The 17911-nt window shown below is 41.3% G+C and overlaps 1 protein-coding gene across 1 annotated transcript; it reads right to left on the reverse strand.

Annotated features, from left to right (window-relative positions):
- Positions 1 to 339: 339 nt before the first annotated feature.
- On the reverse strand, positions 340 to 17250 carry wg (wingless). The gene is made up of 4 exons (XM_069047587.1): positions 16993 to 17250; positions 11571 to 11833; positions 6715 to 7010; positions 340 to 1520 (listed from the first exon to the last, which is right to left on the reverse strand). The coding sequence occupies exons 1-4, from the start codon at positions 17091 to 17093 to the stop codon at positions 945 to 947; spliced, it is 1236 nt and encodes a 411-aa protein (XP_068903688.1). The 5' UTR covers positions 17094 to 17250; the 3' UTR covers positions 340 to 944.
- Positions 17251 to 17911: the final 661 nt, after the last annotated feature.

A 17911-nucleotide genomic window follows, 5' to 3' on the forward strand; every position in this document is an offset into this window, starting at 1 on the left:
TTTGAGAAAACAAATTCCCATTGAATTCGAATCTCCTATATCGGTCATAATTAATACCCACCTGGTAATGATTTAGTAGGCGCATCTTGAAATATCGACCATAAGCCCATATAAATCGGCTCCATTTCCAGTAAATCATCGCGAGCCTCGAATCGGTAACTCAATTCCTGTCGATACACTCGTTCGTTTGTGGAACCTGTTGCTGAGCGTGCTTCTGAGTCCGACTAATTAATTTCGTTGGCATGAGACCATCCTGAGAATTTAATAAATTTCGAAATGTGATAGCGAAAATTGAGCTCAGCCCATGAATAATGGATAAGTCGATCGAAAACGCCGATAAATTGTGCGTAATTATTTATTGATAATTTTACAATAATTGAGACATTTACAAGTACGTCTAATTATAAATAAAGTAATTATAAAAATACTCGATAATTATCTACATAAGCTACATGAATATTTACAAATGCTAATGTACAACACTTAATGGTCAATAAATTAATGCGCACTATAGAGATGATCTGTATAAATTATAGGTACATATACACGATTTGAGATACACTACATGCTGATTTTTCCATATTTACATCCGATAAATAAATATAAGTTTAAATAATAAGGGTGTTGGACTGGTCGACGCTCCTAGCCCGCCATCGACACACCCGGAGTATGCTTCAAAGTATAAGTTAGTAGTACTATGTACAAATATGACTCAAGAAAATAATTTTCAAATCAGTCTTTTATATAATATAAGTGGTCACAATCTCTAATACTGATAATAAGCGTTTGGCCAATCGTGAGTTAGTACCTCGGTTACGACTCGCACCGGACTCCCCTACGTGCCGCGACGATTCCACACGAGCCGACTAAACCCGACACTTCTCTTTTTCTCCCTTTTGCGATTTTTTTTTTGTGCAAACCGCCCCCAATACCGCCAACCGCGACTACACGCAAGTATGAATGGTCTTCTTCGTTCTGCAAACGTCGCACTTCACCTCACAGCACCAATGGAACGTACAGTTGCACCTCTCGAAGTCCACGACCTCCTGGGTGCGGTACCCCCGTCCGCAGCACATGATGTCGCAACCGTCCACCCCCATGGAGGTGTCGTTGCAGAGGCGGCCGTGCGTGCCTTGTATGCCCAGCTTGGTGTTCTTCTCGCAGAAGCCGGGCGACATCTCGTAATACACCAAATCCTTAACTCCGGGGGGTTTGTGCTCAGGGTTGAACGGGTTCAGTTGGAAGCCGTACTTGTGCTTACGGCGGTTCTCGCGCTTGCTGTGGATGCTGTTGCCCGAGATGGTGTTCGGTTTGGGGTTTTTCGGCAGCCGGTTTCGGTGCGCGTTGTTGCGGTGGTGGCCCGAGTTGGAGGCGGCGACGTGGGAGGCGCCGTCGAAGCGGTCCTTCAGGAGGTCGCCGATCACGCGGAACGGGGGCAGCCGCATCCAGCAGGTCTTGATGGTGCACGAGCCGGACATGCCGTGGCATTTGCACTCCTGGCGCATCTGGGACTGCACGTGCTGCAAAAAAAAGAAAAAATTGAAAGTAAACCAAAAAGCGAAGAAAGAAAATAACTGACTGCGTAACCATTTTTTTAAAGGCACATTATACAGGGTGAAAATGAAAATTATATTTGTTTTTATCTATTTACCCCCAAATTCCACGTACAAAAATTGAGTAAAATTCTTTCAGTTTTTGCCCGGTTTTTTTTGGAAAATCACAAATTTTGTTTTTTTCTGTTTGTCAAATTTAAGCTTAGTTTTATCCGACAACCATCCATTAGGTATTACAAATTTTACAAATTGTATTTTTTCCCAACGGACGCAAAACTAACTCTGAGTGGTTTGTCACTTGGCTAAATGTAAGATATTATGCTGGACATGCGTTTGTAGAATTTTTCAAAGCACTCCCGATCAGATTTTTATTTAGACACCCGATATTCTTCTTAACGAAAGCTACATCAACAAGTCCAAATGTTCTGTTTTACAGCGCTCTTCTAAACCATCCAAAGATTTCCATTAAAACGTTCACATAGCTTGACAGTTATATATTTTTGGGTTAGTAACTGTTTGCTTTCCAATAATTGGACCTTTTGGTGGATAGATTTGAGCTGATCGTACAGCAATAAGTAAGTGAAGGGTGATAATGACGACGGTGTTGGTTGATTGATGATGTCTTTGTGGAAAGAGCCTTCGTGCGTGCAGCCGGCCCCGATGCGACACGTCTGAAAGGCACTTAGAATAGCACCATTTATCAGCGCATAGGTTGCACATGTTAATAAAGTAAAATTAGTCGGCTGTAAGTCACCTCGACTACTTTCCCTATCGTCGAAATTAATTGAAGACGATAACTGCCAGCAGTATCGGCTCTCATTAGTGCTATCGTCTTCAAAGGAACATATCTGGCCAGAATTCGTGCAATCACATCGACCAACATAAACAGAAGAACGTGATCTCGGAGCTGTCACGTTGAGAAATGATGGCGGCATCGCGATTTGTTAAGAAGACGTTTACGAGCACTAGACTAAATAGTGGCAACGTCTCTTCCGATGGATCCGTGAAATGAGGCGTCCATTACAAATAATCACTCGAGTGGCCACAGTTTATTTTTAATGTTGCGCAAAATGAAGACGCCGTCGCGGCGTACATCTTTCCGAAGTGGTTCGAATGTGATGATCGAGGGTTGGGGGATCGGAAACGTCAGAGGTGTTGCGAGAAGAGTGTTGCGTGTGTTCGTACGCGACTTAATAAAGCCCATCCGCGGCCTAGCGCCTTGAGCGAATGTCACTTTATTAGTAATGGGCGGTCTTCGCGGCCAGTAACAAGTTAATATGCATTTTAATAAAACTCGATACGACCACCCGGTAGTAATGACCACTTTCTGCATAAATCAAACCTTTTTCTCACACCAGTCATCATTAGAATGTTTTAATCGCGCATAAATAATATTTATATCCAGCGACAACCCGTTTGGGTTTTTTACTATTTCTCCAAAAAGCGAATCGCTAATTAAACTGGGGCTTGATTGGAGGCGAGGGCCACACTGTCGAAGACGCTGGAATCGCGACACCGGCGACATAACAAGAGGAATTTTCCTAACACAGCAAGACCAGAAGAAACAGAGAAGCGAATTGTGGAAGAAAAAATTTGACACAATTTTCAAAAAACTGTTTTGAAAACGGAATGGCAAATAGGATCTTGTGGAGTTCCGTTGCTTGGAAACTGTTATAATATTCACCAAATTATTTTCAAAATAAGTAATTGTCACAAATCTTTATTTTGTTGCAAAATGAACCATACGGGACTGTATAAAAATCATCATAAAGTCATCAAAGTCGAAAAATAATTTTTTGTGCAACCGTACGCGAAACCAGCACTTCGCGTACCTAAAACAGGCCGCGAAATCCAATTTCGCGGCCGTTGCTTTCAACGACAGCCGAGCCGTTAAAGTAAACGTCATTTTAATATTGGTACAAATCAGAGTTTTCATGTAAGACTGGTGTTTGGATTTTTCGGGTATGAAATTAAAAACTGCAAAATTAATAGTTATAGTCGGTACAGGTTGCAAAGAACCAGGGGAAAAATTATGTTGGTAACATTTCTGGTAAAAAAACATGTTGTGTACACCTTGGCCGCGAAATCCTTTAACAACCTCGAGATTGTCCTGCCTGGGTTCAAGCTGTCTCGGCGACAATTTTTCTGTGGGTACGTTAAAGAATGATTTCGCGGCCATTATATACTAATAACTATTGGCTGGGAAAATTAATTGTGATGACAGAAAAACACAATGGGAAGAAACAATCTCTTATATCACTCTTGAAAAAAAATTGTTTCAATTTTAATGTCTCATCTTTCACTTGTGAGAAAAATGACGGCCATAGAATATGGTATATTCAAGATTTTGTCTGTTCTAAACGAGGTCACAATTCGCCGAAATTTTCTTTGCGTGTTGCCAAAAAAATAGATTAACCAGTGAAAAAAAACACTCTCACTTGTGAGAGTTGCTATTTTCGTCTCTACATCACTTATGAATGAAACTCATTTTGAAGACTTTAAAATTTGTTTTTGGGAAAAATATAATGCAATCTCCATTTCACTTGTTGAACTCATTTTTAGCAATTTACCAAATCGTAACAAATTTTCCCAGCGCTGTCGCCTATAAATAAAAACTAATTAATCTCTAATTAGACAACAGGATCTATTACGTTTGTCAAATAGCTATTAGTTTGTTTATTAGTTGTGACATATCGTGAGACTGATTTATCTGTATTAGAAAAACAAACAAAATTTTTGCACCGAAGCTCTGGTGTAAAAAGTCGCCGAAACAATATTTTCAGTCGCGAACAAAAGAACAATAAACTCTCAACAGAATCGAGCCCATTGCGGCCACGATTGAAGACTGCCATTAACCCGACAGTGACAAAGTGATAGGTACGCCCTAATCATCGACTCGCCTTTTCTCCGTCGCGTCCAGCTGCGCCGTCTTTCCGTCCGATCCTGCAAATTTCGATTGTCGTCCTGCGTGCTTTACCGCGCACACAATGGCGTCCTCGTCCATCACGCTCTCCGAAGAATTAAAATTCGGCGTATGTAGCGTGCGAGAGCGGTGCGATACGATGTAATGTGGCGCCCCGCGGGGCCCAGATGTCTCTCGGACGTGCAAGAGGCGTCCCGTCGGGAGACACCGTGTTACACGGATAATACTACCGTCGGAACATGTGTTCTAAGCTGTCGGTTTGCTTCGGATCTAAGGAAATCGCGGGCCCGACTGGATCGAAGCCAGTTTTTCACCTTTCCTGGGAAGGATTCCGACGCGTTGTGAATTTATTTCAGGAGCTGCCGGCCAAAGAGAAATTTGAAGGGAGAACGAAGAAATGCGTAAGATGTTGTTGCGTTCGATTTATGAGCCAGCGTTAAGCGGGGATGTTATGAAAGGACTTGGAGATGTCAATTTAATAAAGGAACATGGACATTATATAATCAATTCTCGGAAATGTTAAACTACCGAGAAAATTACCTACATTACATTCTAGCAAGTATACTTAACCACGTAGTAAATGACCAATTAAATTCAATACGACCACTCTACTCCTCTAATGGAATGTTCACTGCTTTGATCTGTTTGGATTTTTGTTTGGATTTAATTCAAATCAAAGAACACACAAAACGGTGTTCTGTTGTTTGCTTAGTGTTGGATTTCTTCTTTCTCTTTCGTGTCATGTATCGCCACGTCAAATCAATTGTTCTTTCTGTTAAAAAACAGAATCTTGGATGTGATTGCGTTAATAAAAAGCAACTGGAGATTTCAACGATCGATTAAGGCATACTGTTATTGTGCGCCTGCTGATTTTTAATAATCTATAAAAACTGGAAAAAGACAATAACGAATTGGCACATAAATGTTGAAAATATAGTGAAGTACATAAAACCAACAACAAAATAGGAACAAGAATTTGTCTTTCAACAGAAATGACTAGAAGACTTTTTGACATTTTGATTATCGAGGTCAAAACAGGCAAAGAAATATTTAGATAAATAATATTTTAGTCGCCCTTAATGAAAACGGTAATTTTACGTACTCACAAGCGGACCAAAATAACTCTTTTTCGGACGCTGACCGTGGCGCCATCTGTCGGTCTGTTTAGTAAGTTATTATGTATTAAATAAATTTATCTATTTGAAAAATGTAAATACAAAATAAATTTGTTATTTTTCCATTGATGTCTGAAAAATATAGATACAAAATAAATTTGTAATTTTTCCAATGATGTCTTTTGCTTTGTAGTTCGTATCGTCGCCTAAAAAATTTAATGTGTATCTTTCGTCATGGCCTGTTTTCAAGCCTCGGCTGCGCCTCGGCCAGAAAACTCAGACTCGGACGAAAAAGATGCATTTTTGGCCTTGATACGCAAATAACTATAAAACAAACAACTTAAACAGAGTTGACAAAATACCAGAAAAATGTCAGAGAAAAGTAGCAAAAATAAGGCAAAATATTCAGTTTGTAGAGATTTCCAAACGAGAATGAAAAGGGAAAATTGTTTAAAAAAAGTGCCGTAGCGTTATGCAAACACATATCGAAATCCGAAATCCGCATTAAAAACAATTGAAGTAATCTGGCTTTGGCTTTACAAGCGTGAAATCGATTTTGTTTTATATTGATTGCTGTAGAAAAACTATTCTACGAAACTCATACATAAAGTGTCTATTGTTGCTCAGGGGATTGCGGCACTCGTCCACGACTCGTGCTGTCAAGCTTCCCATTCGCAAAAACAAGTACTTGCTGCATAAATTACTAATTTAAAAATAATACTAAATTTGTTGTGTTTCGTTTCGTCAACAAAAACGACAACTTTTAATTTTTCAAACGTCTGCTCTTTAAGTTAATTAATCTTCACCATAAATAAAAATTTTGTCCCAATATTTCACTCGACCCGAAACGAAACTCATCAATTTCGTCTTTACTTACATCACCCACGTACTTTTTTACGTGATCATTTACTCTTTCATATTTTATTAATTATTATAGTCGACGTCCGAGAGCTTTTACAGACACCCACTCCGACATTCTTAGGTAATTATTGGTCTGATCATCAACACGAATACTTTTCCCAAAAATTATACGTCTCGGGTGTTATAAAAATAGCACACAGACAACTCTTTCACGATGTTTTTTTCCTATTTCGTCACAAGAGCACTCAAAAGAGGAACTTACCCATCTGCCTGCTTCGTTGTTGTGGAGGTTCATTTTCTCCCTGATGGTCTTGCCCCTTTCCCCCGTGTCGACGAATTCCCTGCTGACCGCGAACCCGAATCCAATGTTGTCCGAGCAGCCCCCCCATTCGAAGTCCCTGACTCCGGCGACGGCGGCGTTCCGCGTGACCTGGGGCCGGCCCTTGTAGTGCGTCTCGCAGTTGCAAGTGTCGATGGAGCCCTCGCTGCAGGCCCTCGCAATCGCATGGGTCACCGCCGCACTCGTTATGGCGTAGATGAAAGCCGTTTCTCGGCATCCTGCAACAAATAATCGATTTTAATAAGCTGGCGCGGGTAAAATCGTGATAATTGGGTCCGCGCTCGGATTTTTTTGATGTCCACCTCGACGAGGGCCCGAACAAAGGGCGAGGGCCGGATCGCGAACATCTGGACATGCGAGTCCTTTATGCGCAACCCTTTGACAAATTTTAATACGGCGTAATGTCCCCCGAACGAGCTAATGAATGTCGAGGGCACTACATCAAAAAGATCAAAACACGGAGATTGACGGTGGGCTTTGATCGAGGGATTGTCTTGGAGGAGGACGCGAGGATGGCTCCCCGGGGACAAATTGCTACCTATGGGCCCCTTCCGGTGCTGGAAGAATATCGAAATTCACCATCTGCGGTATCGGGGCCGATGGGAGGGTCCCCGTTTGTGGTTTACAACAAAAACACAAAAGAAGTGGTTTTGTGCGCGATTCAAACGCTCTCCATAAAACAGTTAATTAACATGTTTTAAAAATTTCAACAAACAGGCCCCCACATAAAAATTATATGTGTCAAAAATAAAATGATAAAATCTTTAATGGACCATAAACCCATCACCGAAACTATTAAACGGCATTTGTCAGCTGACCAAAACCACAAAACATGAGCATTAAAGTAACCCGAAGGTCCGAGCTTTCTTCACCCGAGGATGCGTTTTATCGCCTAATCGCGCCATCAACTTTTAATGGATTGTAAAAATATACTCCGGCAGTTTACGTCCACCTCGACTCCCAAAATATTTATCCGACGCTCCTAATTGATCCGTACTCGGGTGCACCGCAGTCGGTGCATTTTCTCAGCTGCACTTTCGCTAATTGCCCGGGAATGTCGAATTGGTCGGTCGTGGAGGATGAGGCGGCCGTCGATTTAATTTATGCCATAAAAAGGTTGTTTATTGACAATGTGTCGTGTATCGGCCGAGCTTGCGATAATAAACTCGGCGATTATCGAAAGAGGCTAATTAGTATAATAAATAAATCCGGTGTGTTTATTTATGGCGGATTTAATGATCTAAATCTGACTAATATTCGATCGAGATCTTGTAGTGATAAACAACAGTGTTTGTAACAATACCTGAGCATGTAGTCCGGGTACTTATATATCATGCCTCTCAGCGGGCAGTCTCGATGATGACGTAATTACCCGGTCTTTCCCCGGGGGGGCACAGATTAACGAAACAACGATAATTCATAACTTCCAGACCGGACCCACAGGAAGCGAGTGCGGAATCGGGCCTTTTAACACGTTGTAAACTGAACACCCAGGAATTCCCACCCAAATTCTTGACAACGCCATTTATTATTATTATTACCGCTATTAGTAATGGCTTGATTAAAAAAAAACAACGAAATTTAAATTTACACGCCAAATACCGCTTGCTGTAAAATATAAAAACAAAAGGGGTCCGATGTTAGAACCCTGAGGCGCTCCTGAAGTCGGACTGACTTCGAAAAATCAAAAGTTGCCAACTGGAGTGGACGTGGTAAAGATTTTTGACATGATTTTTTGAAAAATATAAGCCCTAGAATAAAGCTCTGTGGTACGCCCTATAGGTATTATTTGAGGAAAATCGGAACCAGCCTTAGTAATTCTAACTCGAGTGAAACTATTGAAAATAATTGAGAATTTTGTGCACAAAAGCGAACGATCAAAGATGTCAGAAGCTTTGAAATCTACTAATGTGAGAATAATTGGCTCGTTTTTTAAAATTATTTCACGAAAAAATCTGCTGTCACACTCTTGTAAAATGGTAAAATTAAATCAATGGAATTTAGACAATGGTCGAGAGGCAGCACAAATCTGATCTTCTACAAAGAAAAAATTGAAAGCATTAGATACGGATCTGAAGGTAGCTTTAGCTTTATAGTCCTGTAAGTTCAACCGTACCGTATCGAATACTCCCCCATTGACATCTTTTCTGATCAAAGCTGTACATTCACACACTGTTAACAACTTGCTGAAAGGTAAAATTGAAACTGAGCCATTTGAGCTTTTGTATGAAATATCTTAAGGACTCGTTCTGGGCAAAATTAATGTCAATTCTTTCTCCACCTCCGGACAGCGCTGAGAATTGAATTTGTGCGGTCCGGCGTGTTGTGACGAGAACTGTACAGACAGCGAGATGTGAACCTGGGCCGGAGACGCAACAAGCGCACTGTTTCCTCTTCGATTTGTCCTTTTGTCGTAAGGGTCGTAAAATAAAGCAAACGTGCGATTTGCATAACAAAACGGCAGGACCTCACAATACCTGGATTACAACTCCCGGTAACAGCTTATTTCCAGTTTATTTAGGGAACACATGTTTGCCTATCAGCAGATGGGTCGCGCCGCCTCGCTGTCAATATTGTCAGCGGTGGAGTTTTGAAGGCGTAGCCGCCCCATTTCCGCTTAATCTTGTCTAAATTCCCCAATTCAATTAGTACCGTTCGTACCGCACTCGCGTCGTGTAAATCATAAATTCGTGGTTTTTATGGCCCCCGAACGGGTCCTCCTAATTAATTTGGGCAGGAGGAAGGAGGCGACTAATAAAAATAGTTGTGTCAGTTATTAAATAACCGGAGTTATTACGAAAATCCGGTCGGGCCGTCGCACGCTGATCAAGGAAACCGATGAGCATTGATTGAATACTCAAATTACCGATCAATTGGGACTAATAGAGCGGGTTTATCGGTTTAAATAACAAATAGCAGGCCGAGTTCTGTAGATCGATCGATAAAGGACTACCCGAAATACCACTTTATTTTTTTTTTCGGCGGCCGCCACCGCTCCATACCTGACTTTGTATCTAAATTGGACCAATTTTGTGCTGTCTTTCGAATTATTTTAATTAAATACCTGACAAATTGGTGTTTTCGAAACGGGTATTAATAGGACATTAGCCAAATTAGAGTGACGTGTCGGATTCCGACGAGGGCTCTTTCCCACCACAACGCCGCTAGCGGTTATCGGTTTCAGGTGCTGGGGGAGGAACGTTCTTGGAGTGCTTGGATGTTCGTTCACGGGATGAATATCGAATAAGTGCCGGTAGTCCATCGAGAAAGCGGCGCAATAAGACCAATCCAAAGCGGCAATAAAGCGAGTTCATTGTAAAAATCCCTCCGTTATTATTTATTAGTGTAACTACCTAAAGCAATATAAAATGCAGGCAGACGCACTAAATCACGGCCAGTATGAGAAATGAAGATGTATTTTGTACGCGAACATCTACCTGCCACCCGGCTAGAGTACAATGCCGGACACCTGTAGCGTTTTGGCCCACGCGATCTTTGTACATGGTGTCAGGCTGACCTGTGGATGCTCCATTATCGACCGATTCGACGCAAAAATTAAACAATAGCGCCGACATTGAAATAAAGACGCTCCGGACATCGCCCGCAGTCACGCAATGTCGAATATGACAACCTACTTGTTTATGGCCGTGTTGAAGAAAGGAATCCGTTGTCACGCGTCGTGAAATGCCAGCTATTGATCGTACATCGATTTCTTCCACGGACACTTATCCAACCGGATAAATCATAATCGATAGTGGAAAGGCAAAAGATAACCTCACACTTTGAGTCTCACTTTGGTGGTCACCCAGATTCCCTAAACAATGCAATTATTGTGTCATCTTCGCTTGCCGCCCGGTCCATAACAATAACAAATAAGTTGGGTTATGAGTGTCGGTGGTGGTGTTTCGGCAGAAATTGTAATTTTTGTCGTGGGGTCAGCAAAGAAGCATTTGCATTGACGGGCCGGGTAAATCATAATCGATAATGAAAAGGTTAAAAATAACGTCACACTTCGACTGTCATTTTGGGGGTCACCCAAATTCCCTAATTAATGACAGTTGGCACCAATTATTGTGTCATTTTCGTTTGCCGCCCGGTCCACAACAATAACAAATAAGTAGGGTTATGAGCGTCGGTTGTGGCGTGTTCGGTGTTAATTGTAATTTTTGTCGTAGGCTCAGCCAAGAAGTATTTGCATTGACGGGATCTGGGGGCTACCGTGTCTTGTACACTCGTGATGATGGATGAGCGGGCCCGTTTTTCACCGAGTGACCAATAAAACCATCACCTTGAATTAAAGCATAGCGCAATTGTCGCTTTCTAACCCGCAAACACCTTTGACGACTCTTCAGGTGGACAAATGATGATTTATCGTTCGGACACCATCGATTACTACTTGGTCCAAGACTGCACCCAGTCCTGGGAGGTCGTAAATTGACGTGGCGGAGAGAAAAAAAAACTGTAGCGATTCGGGGGCACGTCTTTTGTCAGATAATTCGCTTTCACTCGAATCCGACTAGATTGCGCAAGTGCCCTTTCTAAATAATTGCGTTAATTACCGTCGGGTTCAGTCGAAAAACGGGAAACAAACGAGCCTAAATTCGAGCGGAGTGAAAGCCGCAAAGACATAAATCTCGAAGAAAGTAGGTTAAGACGTTTTATCAATCAAAGATCTGCGTACGCTGTAAGCTGTCAATCCGCGCCGCAATAAACCACTTAAACGTGATCGTGGTGCACACCGTAAAAGTCTCCGTGCACTTTCAAAATAATTTACTGACCTTTGTCGACGATTTTTCCGAACAAGTTCTTTCCCCGGAGGAAGTTTCTCGTCGAGCAGTTCCAGCGCTGGTTGCGGAACTGGTGCTGGCACTCGTGGATGGCGATGTTGGCCCCCTTGGCCAGGGCCACCAGCAGGCCCGGGTTGTCCCTAGCCAGGCGGCGCTGCTTGCGGCGCAGGGTGCCGTGGACGGAGGAGTCCATGTAGAGGACGCCCGGCGAGATGGGGGACAGGTTGTTCGGCTCCCCGGCCTTGGCGATGCCCCTGGAACAAGGAAAAATTGCGCTCGTCACAGGCGTCTCTTGCACTCTCGACGCCCCAAGGCCGCCGGATTTTACGGTGCGGTAGCATTAAAATAAAGTAATTAATACGGTCGTGTATGCCATATTTCAAGATATAAACTTAGTTCGTACTTAAACGGTTATTAAGTTTAATGCGATCGTAAATTACAACTAGCATACTAACACCATACTTATTGCACTACTCGAAAAACAATTTGTATTAAAGGGCACAATTTATGTGGAATAGTTTGAGCGGAGAATTGTGTAAATATGTTGCTCGTATACGGGCGAATAAACAATAAAAACTTAAATGGCTAGTTTATGGGGTCGTAAATTTAATGGGGGGCTTTTTATACGCTGCGCTAAAATATGCAACCAGCAAATGCCGATTTATTAATTGAAATGTTCGCTCCCCGCGGCCAAAAATACTAATTCATTCAAAAAGTGGTCACGATTAGGACCCCACCGACGTATTCAATTTTGAAATATTTTTTAAACACCGTTTGGAGGTCGCGTTTAAAAATGAACAGTTGGAGACTTCAATCATAGATTAAGCTGCAAGCCCAGATTGAATTTGTGGAGTAGGAGGGAGCTTTGGGTCCTCTCCGGTGTCGCAACTCGCGTGTACCCTGTGAAAGAGGTCGCCCATTCCTGTCCGACTGTTGGTCAAAGCCAAACAAGACGTATTTCCTATTTGCTGACAATTCTCACCCGGTCGCTCAAATATTTGCCCTTCGGGGCAATCGTCGGCGCAATAAACCGTCGGAATGCGTGAACGCGTCCGCCCCATCCCCCGTCCGGGGGATAATGCAGAAGCGATGGCTCTTCATTACTGGAATTCGAAAAATATTCGGTGTCCGATTCCGATTCCTCGCACGGACCCGACATAACCGGAGGAATCTTTATATTAGTCCACGGTAGTGGCGTGTTTTTTGTCGGTCCTGGTGACATACCTTTGGCGGAGGAATCCGAGATAAGGGGTTAACGTATGGCCGAGACAACGAGCGCAGATAACAAGAGGATGATCGCCGTTCTCACGCTCCGTTCTTATTTCTCCCGGTTCGTCATTTTTAGAATTGTGCGTTTCGCAATTAAGATTCAGATAGTGTTAAATCTTCACATTCCGAACCATAAAAGTTCATATCTCGCTCTCGAAATTTACAAGCCTATAAAAGCGCGGACTCGTCAATTAACATTTTTCGAAACGGACGACTGCCGAAACCGATCGAATAAATCATCCGAAGTGGGAGTTGGACAACCCTTACGCCAAGAAAATGAGAAGGAGACGAAGCAGGTGGAAGAAACAAGGAAATTACGTCGGGTACTATGTATTCTTGTTTACGGTAAGTTTGTTGTAATAAAAATAGTATATTGTTATATAAGTGAGGAAAGGGATGCATTGCTAAACGAGAATGACAATTGGATCACGAGCGATAGCGAGTTGATCTAATCATTCAAGTTTAGCAATGGACCTTTCCTCACGTATATAACATACTATTTTTTCCAACGTCAAGAGCCTTCGGTTTATCTTGCATAGGTATTATCAATTTATTATTTTATACAAATCAACATAGAAGTAAAATTTGAAAATCACGTTTCCATGCTCACAGTAAACAATAAAATTTAATTAATGAATGTCAAGTCGTGTTTTTACCAAAACTTGAAAATTAATCAGAATTTACTAAACAAATAGTGATGGAAGTAGAAGATAGTGTTGTAAATTTACCAAATACAGAAATTAAAGAAGCAGCGAACTAGGTATCTTTGGAATTATTACCTATAAAATCTCGAGCACGCTACGGAAAGGAATACAATGCGTTACTGAGGTGGAGACAAGTAGTAAGAAGCGCTAGTTTGGCGTCAACGTCAAGCTCTGTACCGACACGTTATTTAGGAAAAAAAATCAGGAACATTTGGAGTTTTAATTCGTGTAAAAAATTGTACATTTAGTTTCTATAATACTGATAAAAAAGTTAAGTATCTTTGTAAGTGCTATTTGTTAATAAAGAATTCTTACAAATGTATATGTATGTATATTTGAACGTTATTTTAAAGAAAGTATGTACATACCTAAATGGGGATCAAATTTTTTTTTTACTTTCCCCACTAGTGAGGGAAGTGATTTACTTTCCTCACATGTGATGCAAACGCCTACTTTCATCTCTAAATTGAGTGATGAAAATGTCATTTTCAGACTTGACGTTGGAAAAAATTATTTTCTACGTGATTGTTTTCAAACAAATTGATGAAATTAGTGACTATGTGAATCAGTCTGTATATTTATTGTAATTATTAATAATTTAATAATAAATATTTTATTGTAATTATTATTAATAATTAATGGAAAAAACACGATAAATAAGATATCTGAATCTGGAAAGATGGAATATTTTGAACAGTGTTAGAGAAGAGTTAAAAATATAAGTAGATACCCAAAAAGACACTAAGGGGCGTATTCTGTAACTGCTCCGCTAAATTTTAGAGGCAGTTAAATTAAGTTGTCATAGCAATGACCAATCAGGGCTTGAAATTCTAAATTTTAAAAGACGCTAAAATTTTAACGTCCCTTTAAAAATTACAGAATAGCTCCCAAAAGGACGTATTCTGTAAGCTACTGGCGAATTACACTTTAACGTGCCGTCAAAATTTAACACCCTCTAAAAATTAACATATCGCTTACAGAATACGCTCTAATGTCTGCTTTAATAGAAAAACAGAAACAAAAATGTTAAATCTTTTCTTTAATCTTTATTTAAGTGGTTATCAGTAAGTCTTATAAAAAAAAAATAGATATTGATATAATTTAGAATTTATAAAATGCATCCTCGTTATTTTGGAATAATGGAAGGACATGGAAATTTTGCATTTAATTTGGTAGTAGAGCTGTCTGTTAAATTAAGTTATATTTTTCTAAGTTTGAGGTTATAAATAGCGTCAATGTCTGGTGCACTGTTGTCAGTTTTACTAGTTTGCAATGGAAGAATCCTCAGACATTACGGGAAATTCAGCAACATGTTATGTTCATTTTGATAGGTCCGCATGTTGGGCATTTTAGTGACGGAAATCAAACAGTGTGTCCAACGTTAAAAAATTAAATCATGGCCTCCCATTATTCCAAAACAACGTGAACGGTGTTTACGAATAAATAATAAAATTTTAATTTTATAATGCTTGTGATAGTTCTAGGATAGTTTCTTATCTATTAATACTCCGTGTATTGTCACAAGTTTCACACTAATACAACTTCAAACAGTTTGTTTTTAGAGAAAATGTGCATCAAATAGGTGCAATAGGCCCATAAGAAAAAAAATTTCATTAGATACAAATTTTTGTTTAAACACAAGAGAAACTGAGGAGGAAAAAAATGTAGGAAATATTGGGAATAAGCACAGCAGAGATGAGTCTGATTTAATAATTTCACAATAAAGAGCGTAAGCATCGGATAACACTTGAATGCAAGTGTTGGTGTTAATAAAAGATTCCCTGGAAGAATTTAAGTAACTAAAATAAATAATTTAGATAACTCTGCCATTTATGTTTCAATTTCTGCGTGGCCCATCCAATCCACCACCTCCAGGGTCAATTAACATATTTCGAACCGCACGCACAACCCGAACAGCAGCGCCACTCTCATAAATCATACGGCCGGGCCAAACTAATGTTCTTGTCATCCCCGAATCTCGATCAACCCTTTTCCCGTGCTATATCGACTGCACCGACAGCTGAAATATTAGGGGGTCCGTTAGACAAACGACGTGACTGGAAACGCATTTATCTGGCGTGTTCCCGATATTTCAACCTAATTTCGATCGGTGTCCGATCAGGCGCTGATAGTTTGCCCGAAATGACGACATTTCCATCACAATGCTGTTGATCCGAATATAAACAACAGCACTATGGTTAAAATGTCAGCAATTCAAACACTGAATGTAACAATTAGCCCCACCCACGTCGCCGAAATGCAAAGCGACTTTTTCTCACCCGGAGACTTCGACGCTCGCACCGGCGACAAATCGCACGACGCTTTTTTCCAGGGCTGCCCCCGCGATCGCATCGGGCCGCGATAAATCGCAGCCAGATAATATCGCGGAGATGCAAGCGTGAATAATTATCTATAATTTATGTATGTGTTCGTACGGTCATGTTTTAGCTCGGCATAAGAGAAGACAGTTGCGCGTATATCTACATTGTAACTATATGCAAAGCAGTTGTAAATGGCTCGGTAAATACCTCTGGCTTTGTAAGGACTCGGCCACGACAGAAAACTCTTCACCACTTGCATGTAGCCTAGGGAGAAATAAATAGATTCACGAGAAACGTATTTGTGATTAATTATGCGTATTACTGTGGGAATTTAAATGTTAGCACAGAACAGCGACTCGCGATTTGTCCTCCAGGAGCAAAAAGACCTCTCGAGTTATTAGATCGATTAAGAATTTTTCGCACGCTACTTCCCAAGACCCTACGGACATTTAGTCAAAACGAAACGCATTTAATCTAATTCTTGACAATCGGCATTTAATCTACGCACACAACTCTCAACTTAGAATAAATGTTTTGTTTTAACTGAATGCGAAGCAGAATCTCTTTGAAATCAGAATCTGTTGACAGTTGTCAAAAAATTAAAACCGTTTAATTAGAATAAATGTTTCTAATTTCACTTGATAGATTTAATTGATTGACATCTGCCTGTAGAGCAATTTACATTAAATGTGAAGTTCAGTTAGATTAAATGACATTTATCTAGTTAAAAATTGTTTAAAAAATTTCCAGAAAGGTTTGTTAATTGTTAAGCAGTTGTGAAATAGATTTTGAAGATTTGGAGGTGTCGGATCTGGTTGCGGGAGCGTCGTTGTGTTTCTTTGTTTGAGGAATGTTCGAGGTGGAGGAAATTTCCCGAATTGGGTCATTAAGAGTCTGTTCGCATCTCCGTGGGTTGACGTGGGAGATTTACAGAACTCACTTGGTGCCCATGTAAAGCTTGTCGCGCCGCGTATCCATCAAAAGTTGTCAGCTCCCAACGCGGTTGATGGACGAGGCCCATCAGCCGTCAGCCGCCCATCGAAATTCAGCGAAAGTCTCGTTCATTAGCCGGGAGCGGTTCCGCGACCCACCCCATCCGCGACTTAGCCTAAGACCTACCACCACATGGAGCCCTTGCCGCGATTCTTGCTCCTGGTGTTGACGTCGCCGAGGGCGGTGAGCACAAAGAGGTTCATCACGAATATCACTGTCACCTTCATAGTGTCCACCCGCGCACGTACACAACACCACAGACGCAAAAAATAAACAATATCACCTGGATCTCACTATTTACTCAACTCGGGGGTAGAGTAGGGGTGGTTATAGCGTCGAACATGACCGACGAAATACGAATAATTGCCTTAGGAGGAGTCAACCTGTGTCCCGACCACCCACAGCAGAGTCCTTTGTGGCACTGAGCTTTGCGGCCACCTGCACGTGCGGTCCTGGACACGTGGAACGGCACTCCTCCCAAACGACGGGCCGGGGCCAATGGCGACCGAGGGGCACGCCCCCGGACAGGCCTCTACGACGCGCTCACCGCCATTGCTACGGAAAAATGCAGCGCCGACGGGGCACCGGAATTCACGATTCCTGCTGAGAGAACGTTTCCTGCGGACGAGTCCTTGGCTTTCGGACGGTTTTGACGATCTGGGCGCGCACGAGAAGGTCGCGGCGGAGGTGATTCTTCGCTCGGAGGCTGAGAACGGATGGAAATGTTTCACGAGACAGCTTTCACGAAAGCTCTCGAGGTTTCTTTACGAAGTCAATGAAATTTATTACACAATACGTTAATACTAATTTGCGTCTTATAAATTTTACTTTAAAACAATGACACGACTTACAGGAATAGGTATTTAAAAAAATTAAAGTGGAAAAAACGTTCAAAGCCACCCACGAGGAAAAATGTAGTAAAACAAGAGACATTTGAAAAATGCGAAATGAAAAGGACGTGAATTTTTTATTTAGGAACTGTAAAAACTGTAAAATGTTTCATCAGGTATTTTTCACTGAGGTTAAAATTTTCGTATGTTCTCTT

This window comes from Tenebrio molitor, chromosome 5 (genome assembly GCF_963966145.1).
Source record: "Tenebrio molitor chromosome 5, icTenMoli1.1, whole genome shotgun sequence".
NCBI classification, from domain to species: domain Eukaryota; kingdom Metazoa; phylum Arthropoda; class Insecta; order Coleoptera; family Tenebrionidae; genus Tenebrio; species Tenebrio molitor.